This window comes from Styela clava, chromosome 1 (assembly GCF_964204865.1).
Source record: "Styela clava chromosome 1, kaStyClav1.hap1.2, whole genome shotgun sequence".
NCBI classification, from domain to species: Eukaryota; Metazoa; Chordata; class Ascidiacea; order Stolidobranchia; family Styelidae; genus Styela; species Styela clava.
Window position 1 is genome coordinate 7,498,504 of NC_135250.1, and position 11,491 is coordinate 7,509,994.

Consider the following 11,491-nt stretch of genomic DNA (forward strand, 5'->3'; position numbering starts at 1 on the left):
AAATTCTCATGACAAATATTGGACGGTAAGTCATTGTAATTTTAATTTTTTTTTTGTGGATTGATTCCCTATTCTGTTACTTGCATTTTTACTAATTGAAAAAGCATACTTTTAAACAACCTAACACCTATATTGAATAAAAAATATTAACACGCAATTATTATTAAAAATTCCATAGACTCTAGGGGTCAAAGGCAGTAGCAGGTTTTACCATAAATCATGGAAACTTTGTTTTGATTTATTCTGGGAAATTATCGAGATGACAAAACAAGGAATTTCTTTTCAAAATGTTGCGGCTAAAAATAGTTAAACGGGGTTGAGAGAAATACGGTTTCTACTCATAAAAGTACTTGAATCGATATGGATAAATCAAAAAGAGTTTCACCACAAAACTCGTTCATCACTATAGGGTTTGTGAACGCGCAATACATACACAACCAGAGTCATATGCATATTCAGCCGACGTAATACGTAAAACATCCATTTAAGTGATGTACAAACACAGCCAATCCAGTTCATATACATGCACTTTATGTATAATGCTCAATTGATGTTTTGATGAAAAGATTCCATTTTTGCAGCATCGACTACATCAACGAATATTGGCGAAACACAAAACTAATTTAGCACGAAATTTGCATAGGGTTGATAACGCGCCATTCATATGCAACCAAAGTCATATGCGTATACAGCCAGCCCCAAATATACATAGCAACATATACATTCATTTAAGGGACTTACAGAAACTGCACAAGGAACATTGATTGAAATATGAGACATTACTTAGCATAGGCCTAAGTGTGAAGTAAATGTAGTAAATTGATTTGATATAGGCATCATTTAGCGCTAAGTCTGTACATGGTGATTGTGAATGAAAATGAACACAAATTCTAAGTTCATCCGCCCGTTGTACATGAATACGTACAAGAGCTTGCAATCTAAGATGTCATTATGCCCCCAAAACGGCTGATTGTTCATAACACGAGGAATGTGCTGGATTACAGGGCCGGAATTAGGTTACCATTGGGCAAGAAAAACATCAATGCTGGATTATCAACAAGGTGGGTTCCAGAACTGACTCGGTTTTTAACTTAATCAAAGGAAAAAAAGTTTTTATTAATCGGGTTGATTTTCTCGTTTAAAAGTTAAAAAAGTATTAAATACGGCCGAATAAATGAATTTGTTTAGATTGTCCAAATTGATCCACGCTCATAAACCCGTGACTAATATTGCGTCATAAGCAAACGTATTTTGCATAACATAACTAAAATTTCGCATTCTAATCAAATTAAAAAAACATATTGTCTAAATCCATCCCTGGCTGTTGACAACAACGACATTGTAATTCTCTCTTCCATTGTTTGGCTATTGGCAGTAAATTGTTGCTAAACTAATCAAATTGAACCTGTATTTCCCAACGTGTGGGTCGCAACCCAAAGTTGCCTCGCCCGAAAATCTTATTGGGTAGCTTTCTCATTAGTGCAACTCAAATAAATGTTATGTAAAATAATTGTTTTGTGTTAGTAATTTATTTTGCCTTGGGTCGCGATACAAAATTTAGTCATAGAAACATCTATTTGAAAAGAATATCCCACTTAAAACAGAGAAAAAAGTGTAATGGTGGCTGTACCGTTCTGATTAATAGCCCAATCATGGCAAGTACGTTAATGACAAAGCTAACGTCGAAAACGTCAAACGACTTTTGGCTTTACAGAATAGCTAAGGTAGCGATGGCAAATTATGATACCGAACCTTGAAGTGGATTGTATAAATTCACCTCCCCAATATAATTTGGCGTGCGGTACACTATGTTTTACAGGCTATTCATTCAGAAAACAAATGAAAGGCGTCGTGAGGTATTTTAAATTACACAACTCATTGTTATAAAGTTATTAACTGAAGATATCGAATTGTCTGCCGGCAATAGGATACCTCGTGAATATGAACAGATTCCTAGATGTCTAAACAGGATAAGGTTACCCGAAGAAGGATACAGTGGCATACATTTTCATAAAATATAAATGTTTATTTCAGTCGGCATTTTAGACTTATTATTTACTTCATTAGAACAAATGTTAACAATATATTCCGAATTGTGTTTAGTTTGTATTTCGTCTCACTTGAAACAGTTTTTAACATGAGTTTATTGGATACTAAACAGAAATTCTAATCTTCAAGTTATCGTTGGGCCTCATCTGGCGGAAAGACAATCCCGAACACATGTTTAATATTGGTGTAATGTTACATTGCCCACGGTGACCCCTATGTATATACGATAAAGTACGTCACCAATAAAAGCAGACGAGATTTAAACGTATTGTGGTCATATCAGTATAGAATAACAAAAATGGCAAGTTAAGTCTTGTGTGCATAAGACGTCAATTTAGGAACTATTTTCGGAAAATTTTTGGGTTTAGAGATTTTGGATCGTATCGAAAGCTCGCTGAGTCTTTGATCCTTATCGTCAACAGTGTTGGCGTAAGTTTGTAAAATATCTCATGTTTTATTTGTATCCATCTAAGAAGACTTTTTTTAAATAAATAAATTCCCACCGAACCGCGCTCAGATCAAACAGTCTTGTAAGACTTGGAATAATTGTGACCAATTCGGTTCGACATAAATTAGCCGTGCCCAATTTTTTAAAGCTTGTGTAAAAGCTGGCGAGACAAGCAGGACATGGAACTCGAGATTTGCGACAGCAACAGATTGGGTTGTGCATCGAAAATAATATTGTTATGGGAATAAATACATGGACTCTAAATCTACAGATCTAGAAGTTTTGGTGACGAAAAAATCGCAGTAAAATTTTTGTTTGCGAGATATCTTTTCCTAGTTTGGCAGGCAGGCAACTTAATTTTTGAGTTAGAATAATGGTTTATCGCTAACACGCTATTGAATGTGTTCATTGTAGTCTCATGCATTTGCATTGCAGTGGCCTCAAACAGAGAAATGAGGAATTACGGTTCAAGTTAGTCGCAGAATATAACTTTTAAATATATCTAAAGTTATATTATAATAAATATATATCTATTATATAGATAAAAAAAATCCGTTCTTATATACTATTCAGCTGTCTGATTAATTTTGTTTTGCGAGGAAATATGGAGTTGCAAAAGAAAGAACATCGGGACATTTATCAGGTAAATAGAATAGTACATTTTATACAATGAGTAGCTTGTAATATAGTTTATTCACCCATATATACAAAAACTATTTCCCCGACTCGATAACGTCTAACCCTAACATGGACAAACTACAACCCGCGGATCAAATCGGACCCGTTGGGTGGTTCAAACTGGCCCGCCTGATGCTGCCACTACCAAACTAAAACCATTTTTTGACGTTTTAGCTAAAAAAAAATAGCTGAAGAAATTTGTTGAGATTCCGATTACTTTAGTTTTGGCATATGGCATATTGTTTTCCGCTTTTTTGTAACACTGTAAATATTGTTCATAAATTCTATCTTTTTCTGTAACATGCCCAGCCAGTATAGGTGGGCAAAGTTTTTGGCCCCTGGTAAAATAATCCTTGCCCACCCCTGGTCTACCCTAACGTCGTATATTAAATTATCATATCATATGACATCCTATAATTTAATTTACAATAATTATCGAGTGCAGAAAGCTTCCAGATACCTAAACATTGCATGATAGAAATCTATGATAGTACCATTCGAGATAAAGTTTGAAAAGAAATTGTTTTACTGCCATAATCAGCTCGCCAATTGAACAATTCGCCAATAAATATTCAATAAATTAATTAATTGTAACTTCTTTCGTTTTATCAATCAGGAAATGAGACTTTCTCAAGATAAACTGAATGAACATTACGAGAATATCAAGAGACTTGCAGACGAAATGAAATATTCGTTTGGAAATGTGAAACAAAGAGAAGACGAAACAGAACTACTGAGACAGAAATATTATGACATGCTCACAGTGAGTTTTTTATTTCTCGAGTGAGATGGACCGGTTCGATTTTAAGAAATATATGCTAAGAAATAATGTTCCTAATACAAAGAGTCGTCTGTCATAGGCAAATGTTGAATTATATACACTACTTCCAGAATTTATAATACAAATGCCAGCTATGCAGTCTTGTATGTATAATATGTAGACAGGGGGGAAGGTTTCGGTGTTTAGAATTTAAAATGGATTTTTCTCTGAATACAACACAATAGCCACCAAAATACCGTTTCAAAACTTCAAATCACGTATGTATGGTATATGATAATAAAGTGTACGATAGGAAAGTATGAATCGAGTATGGTTCTTTTCAAACAAGGTTTGATTATGAAATACATGTTCTAAAATGCAGCTCAACCCTTCGATTTAATTTATTTGTATGGTATTTATATGTAGCCTTATATTGACTTATATAAAAAGGTATTGAAGTTATAAATTCGAATCGGTATATATGGGCAAAGTTAATAGAATGATTTTTTATACCATTAATATTTGATTGATTTAGACAAAAACATATAGTGAGGCTGACAGAGATGCATACTTCCAACTGGAACAAACAGCGAGAGATGAAAAAGATTTATATGTATTAGAATCACAAAAGCTGGCATACAAGTATGTTCAAGATTTTGCAATCACATACACAACAGGTGTTGATTTTGATCAAAATAATGTCTGACTGACTACATATCGACCCTGGATACTAATCTACATCTTCAACATATATAAAGGCATCGTTAATGTACGGTCTCTATTAAGTAACTAAATGTTGATATTATATACCTATATTAGATGTTCGACATACGTTGTTTACTCATATCAACACTCCGAAAAAAGAGAGGAATTTTTGAATAAATTACTGCAAAATGTCGACAAGTATTACGTTGAATATGAAAACACGAAGAAAGAAAAGTCGAAACTCAACAATCATTGTTCTCAGCTACAGAACGAGGTATTACCTGATTTGTATCTCAAATATTTTACTCTGAAAATAATTACCGATGTTAGTTGCCTTAAAATAAGTAGCAATATGAAATATAATATCTTCATGTTAAAAGTAATTTCGCTGTACTAATATTCCTATCAACAGTATTAGCGTGGCTCCGGAACTATTATTTTGACATGGAAGATCAAAATAGGTACTCCCGAAGTATGTGAACCAAGATGGCGGTCACCGGAGTGTAGTATGTGTACCAGGTTAGGGTTAGGTCATAATTCCAGGTGCAAATACTACGGGAGTCACTTGGCTAGTCCCCGAACTCGTGATAGAACTAAAATAGGAAAACTTGGAATAAAATTACGGCCTAACCCTAACATGATACATATTCTACGTTCCGGTGTCCGCCATCTTGGTTCACATACTTCGGGAGTACCTCAAAATGACATGCCAGTAATAATATCAAATGATGTTTAATTTTTATCGAAGAGTTTACAGTCCAGTTATATTCATTCATCCATTTTTTTTCAGGTTCAGGAATGTAATTCAACAATATCTAGATTGCAAAACGATTTGCGTAAAATGGAAGAACTCGGGAATAATTTAGAAGACAAGTGCAAGAATTATGAGTTGGTAGGTATAATGCTTCTTGTTTTGTTGTTTTGTTTGTGTGCTATGACGTATTTGTCGAGCATCTAATACCGAACCAGCGTAGTGTTCGAAACTGTGATATCTGTAAATGTCTGTATCCTTATTTTCAGCGTCAAAAAGAGCTTTTGAATGAAAAGGGGATTCTGGAAGGAAAAAATGCAAGTTTGATTTCAACACTCACAGATACCAAAAATAGGAATGAAAATTTAACACAAAATTTATCACAGAGCATAAATGAATCTAAAAGATTAAACGAGGAGGTAATAAAACGTATTTTTTGTTTTACAGGAAAATATTACCTTGGCATGGTTCCATTACATTTCAACCCACGTACATTTGAACCCGTAATTTGAACCCACGACAATTGCACCTGCATACCATTGCACCTATAGAAATTTATTTTCACGGATATTTGAACACATACTAACCCTAACCCATGGATTTTAGCATCCTCATATAGATTGAACCCGCGGATATACGGGTGCAAACGTATGGGTTCAAATGTACGGTCACCACTTTGCATAACATCAAAGTGTCAAACTAAGTCCTTCATAGCTAGAAAAGTTATATACGGTCAGATGATTGAATATCTAACAATATGATGGCGGATTTTCTAGTGAAAAAGTCAGTAAGTAATTCATTCAATGTGTAGGAAACTCGAGAAAATGAATTGCAAAGAGATTCGAGTTAGTTATCTAATATGAGCTCATAAATCCTGCTGCAACAAGACTTAATCTTTGAAAAGTCAAGTAGAGATTCAGTCAAAGAAGAAAATAGACAGAGAACGCACTGATATTAAATGGATAAATATCATATCAATGAAATTGTGTACTCTTTTTTTACTGCGGAAAAAAATTTAAAAGCATGCTGTAAAAACACAATACAATTAGATTGTACATACAGAGCATGTAGTGAAGCAACCATAAAATACTACAAATGAAGAGATATGCCTGCTAATTCTGTTTGGCACATATTTGTTTACATCGTTATTCAATTGAATCACTTTAAATCAAATCTTTTAAAACGGCAAAGCTGAGACCAATAGGTTTCAAGAGCGCAGAATAATTGTAACGTTTGACTAAAATAGTTTCCTTTTTAGGTTGAAGATTGCAATATGAAAATATCTCAATTGAACAAAGATATTGAAGAGAGAAAAAATGATCAAAAGAATTTAAATGAAAAGATTGCATACCACGTGAAAAATACGACGGAGTTAGAGAGTCAGTTAGATGAATTGAAAAAAAGGTAATTACTGAGTTGCAGTACAACTACCCCTAGTACTTTCACAAAAGCATTTTTTGTTCTATCCCACTTAGGAAATCTGCCACTTGGAGTCCATGGCTCCCATGTGAACAAAATGTTCTTTTTAAATTCCCATATCGGTGAAAAAAATCACATTCAATAAACTTAATCATTGTTTAAGGTATTTTTTGATTTGTTCACAAAAATACTGCAATTCTTACTACCATAATTGCTAAATAATTTATCTTAAAAAACACGATAAAAAGAAACATGAAAATAATAATTTATTTTGGGCAAAATATATTAGAAGTGCAGGATCCTTCGCGCTTAATCTCTATCTGGGGGATTTAATTGGACCGGGTCACAAAAGTGCTTGGATAAGATGACATCAAGTGTTAATGTCAAAAATATATAATTTCTCTAGATCAAACAACATGAATATTGAATTGGTGAAAAACAAAGAAGAATTAACCAAGATAAGGAAGCACAGAGATCTTTATGAACAAGCAACCAAACAAGCAATAAAAGAAAGGAATAAGATGAAAGAAGCTTATGATAAAATGAAGAAAGAAAAAGAGATTATGGAGGTATTCGAACATGCTTTTGTCAAGCGTGAATCAGAAATCATTCAAAACACGCGATCAACCAATGTATAACCAATTTGTGGGTGGTCTACCATTGGATATAAAAACTAGCATCAACAGTTTTTAGTTCAGTGCCCCTAAGGGGGAGACGGGGCTGTTTATGGTGGGCTGGGCGTCACGATACTAGACGCTAAAGGGATTTGAATGCAATTTATTTTGCATACTTTTCCCGCACGTTTTCCGTAGTTTCAGTGCCCAAAAAGGTTATTTCACGTGGTGTTTTCACTTTATTGTGCATAATTTGGTAATAAGATTCGAAATCTACCAATCAAAACAATACTATAAATACCTCTGTGCTCCGAGAATTCTAATATTTGTAGTTGGTTGGCAGGCGATCCGACCTGCAGACAAAGGTCGAATCTAGTTTTAACTAGAACGACACTTTCACAAGACTGCAAAATAGCCGTCGTAAAAGTGTTATTGACACAGAAAACTATAATTTTAAATGTCTTATACCCAAGAAATAGAACGACAGTTATATTGACCTCGGTCGTATCCGAGCAAATCGTGATTGCCTGGAATGTGCGCAATGTTCGCATTTTTGCAATGATGAACAGGCCGCAAGGGCTAAGAGAATCTGGAAGGGTGCCATGGGACATAAAAGGTTGGGAACTGCTGTAGTTTTATTTTTCGCATTTTCGCATCAAGGATTTCAGTAAAAAAAACACAGTCACTTATATTTTGTCATTATCATGGGGCTTCATCGTGGCATATTTTACTTATAATTCAATTCCAAAAAAGGCTAGGGCAATATCAATTTAAATTTTTAAAACTAATAAAATGCATGTTCACAAAAAAGTGATATTATTTCAGTTTTATGACATTTACGATATTTTTGTTTAGGAGCAATTTGCTACCATGAAACACGATCGAGAGGTGGTTGGAAAAGAAAAAGATCGTTTGGTATCTCGTGAATATCGGATAACAAAGAGAAACAAAGTAATGAGCTACCTTGACTATTGTTTCATCTTATTTTGTACTCCCAATAAAATTCGATAATATGCTATAAATATTAGTTTTTCATTTCCATATGGAGTGGATAACAACTCCACTCTGTTAATTCCAACTGATCAAGATTATAATTGGGTCGAATTTTATGACTTAACTGCACGAATTTGTAGCCAAACTAAATTTCACAAATTCACTGATAAAAATATAGACTTGGTTTACCAGGAACTTACGGAAGACCACAAGTTCTTAACGAGAGAAATTGATGAACTGAGGGAAAAATATCGTCGAGCAGACGAGAGAGCAAGAAAGGATGGATCATTAAAACAAGAATTACGTGATACGGTAAGTTACTTAACCCGGAGGATAAACGTTGTGAAATGTGTACAAAACCATCGCACGTTATTTTGTTGAATTAAATTTCAGATAAAAAGGCTTCACAAAGAGATGGAAGAGGAAAGACGAAGGATGATAAAGGTAACTCGCGATGTTAGAATACAAACCGATCCGGGTCTGGCATGTGAAAGCAGAGACATCGCTATTCAGCATGCTCAGTTTAAAATGAAGCAAGCACTGAAGGCTCGAGATCAGCAAGCTGTTGAAAATAAAAGTTTGAAAGAATCACATGGAAGGTAATAAATAGTGTATCAGGTATCTATCCCATGTATAAAATTACCCCTTATAATGTTGCTATGTGTAAACTAATTCAAAACTCTTTTTTATAAATTACGTAAAACTCACCTTCGAATCTAATGAGAAAGAGTTTGTTATTTCGCAAAAATTTTACGACGCTCTCTCGCGCCTTTTGCACCGAACAAGCTTCTTTACAAAAAGCCACTGACACCTCACGATATGCTGGGAATTACCATTGTTTGGAGGGACCGAAATTTTTCCGGTTGGGCATTGCCTACCCAATTTATTATACCCTGGGTGAGGTTGTATGCATTACTCGAATCGTCACATTCACGCAGTAGATGTATCCGACGACCTGATACAATTAAATCTATCCAACATCATTGTGTTTCTGGAAAGTTCAACTAGATAGCTGTTGTGTGATTGTTAGCTGTAGCTGATGCTGGCTCGTACCAGAAGTAGAAGTTATACTTTTCAAATTGATTAGGCTGATATTCTTCATAAAAGGGTAAAATTTGTACCCAACTGCACAACCAGTTTGTTTTTCATGCCTGCAAAACACTTAAAAATTCAAAGCGCATAAAAGGCCTAATACCCTAATACGAAGGTTAAATTAAGGGAAAACAACTGTTGTCCTATTACGGGATTTTCACAATTAACACTATAACAAGTTTATCTAAACATAACTGTGTACCACTCTTATATATATATAAGTCTCGCTAACGACTTTGCGTTCAATTTTTGCTTTCAATGCTTTTTGCGTTCTTGCAGAGCTCAAAAAGCACTAACGAAGAAAACAAACGAACTTGGTTCCTTTGAAACAAAACTCAAAACATCCCAAGAAAATTATGTGAAATTAGAAGATAAATGCAAACGCATTGAAAAACTTTTAAATTTCACAAAACAAGAACTAGAAAAAGAGAAGAAGAAACTTGAAAGAAAAGTAATTTTGTTTTATTTGTCATAGGTCCACGACATTGTACAACCGAAACGGTATTGTATGTTTCGGCGTTGCCTGAACATGCCATCTAGCGGATCTAGAAAATAAAGTTTCCATTTGCTTTCAATAGTAATCATTGGACGTAGAAATTAATAAATATACCACGTTCTTACAAACATAATTTAGTATCAAACTGCTAGTTCTATTTATTCCTTCAGTCGATATAATATATTGTCATACATTTATTGATGACTTCTATAAATTTGTACCTTATCGATTTGTATAATCGTCAAAGTGCATCATGTTTTGTATCCGACATTTGGATTTCTTCCTTTACCATATAAATATAGCAATTACTGAGAGAAAGGCAAAAAATAAATTATTATTGTTCAGAAGAAGGAAGAACCAACACGAGTTATGTTGATAGAACAAGTTCACCTTCCAAACGAAACATCAGAAGTTTCTTGTCAAACGGGTGATGAAATGATTGTCAGTGAAAAAGAAGCGGAATTAACTTTAAATCTAGCACTTTGTCTTCAAGAAAAGTGAGCAATTTTTTACAAAAATGTAGCCAATTTTATGCAAAGCGAATTTTACTTGCTAAAGGCGCAGTTAAATGTGAACACAGTGTTAGAAAAAGTGGTTCGGTTGTCAACACTAAAATCAGCATAGAGCACTCTTCGAAAAGATGTTTTCAGCTATGAACGTACAATTTTACGCATATTTTAAACCTCCAAAGTTACCATAAAAAACTTTACACTGATTGGATGAAACTTGAGTTGATATCTATTTGTCGTAAACTTTATATTATGAACAATGAATGTTCACATATATTGGTGTCAGTTATGAAGTGTTCCTGGCTGATTGCAGCTGGACAATAAATAATATTTGCGCCGATATTTAATTAAAGTATTGGACGGTGATGGTATTATGTAGTGGAAGGCTCTAAGATGCCAACATGATAAACAATTACTAATTCTGTTAATATATATACTTGGAATTCTGTTATTACACCGTTTTCTTGTCATTCTAGGGTGGATGCAAATAAAGCAGAGTTGGCGGACAGACTTCGACAGCTAGAGAGAAGTGGAGAGAAGAATATCAGACTCGAGAAAATTATACAGCAACAAAAATCTGAAAACGATTTGCTGAAAAGGAAAATCTCACACATGGAAAACAAGTTCTACGAGGAACGAAATTATATGAAAGAAATTCATAATTCTTTGGTTACTAAAAACTTACACCCACGAAATATAGAAAGTTTTAGTGTGGCATAAGAATGAATATTCACTGCACAAGGCTTGACTTTAAAATACTGTACCGTGGTCAAATACCATACTATCAATTTACAATTAATTTTAAATAAATGACCGTGCATAAATCGGCCGGGTGAAAAATGTCTATATCTGGATATTATGCATCTTTATATATTAGTCTTTCGTATTAAAAAAATATTATTCGATGCATTTCATGTTTTTGTCAATTTTATGTAGCATCATTTAAGCAGTATTTGCAATATAATTATATACATACC

At 34.0% G+C, this 11,491-nt stretch overlaps 1 protein-coding gene across 1 annotated transcript; it reads left to right on the top strand.

Annotated features, from left to right (window-relative positions):
- The first annotated feature begins 3,042 nt into the window (after positions 1 to 3,042).
- Positions 3,043 to 11,491, top strand: LOC120341221 (uncharacterized). Its single transcript, XM_039409699.2, has 14 exons — positions 3,043 to 3,140; positions 3,792 to 3,938; positions 4,471 to 4,577; positions 4,755 to 4,914; positions 5,431 to 5,532; positions 5,661 to 5,810; positions 6,650 to 6,795; positions 7,217 to 7,379; positions 8,280 to 8,375; positions 8,610 to 8,729; positions 8,811 to 9,016; positions 9,789 to 9,960; positions 10,351 to 10,502; positions 10,991 to 11,491. Exons 1-14 carry the CDS (start codon positions 3,102 to 3,104, stop codon positions 11,232 to 11,234), a joined length of 2,004 nt encoding a protein of 667 aa, XP_039265633.2. The 5' UTR covers positions 3,043 to 3,101; the 3' UTR covers positions 11,235 to 11,491.

What these genes read in the sequence shown, in the direction of transcription:
- LOC120341221 (XM_039409699.2), top strand. Translation starts at nt 3,102, where the DNA reads ATGGAGTTGCAAAAGAAAGAACATCGGGACATTTATCAG. An exon ending in AACATCGGGACATTTATCAG is followed by an intron (nt 3,141 to 3,791) that starts GTAAATAGAATA and finishes TTTATCAATCAG; the next exon opens with GAAATGAGACTTTCTCAAGA. An exon ending in AGAAGAAACTTGAAAGAAAA is followed by an intron (nt 9,961 to 10,350) that starts GTAATTTTGTTT and finishes ATTATTGTTCAG; the next exon opens with AAGAAGGAAGAACCAACACG.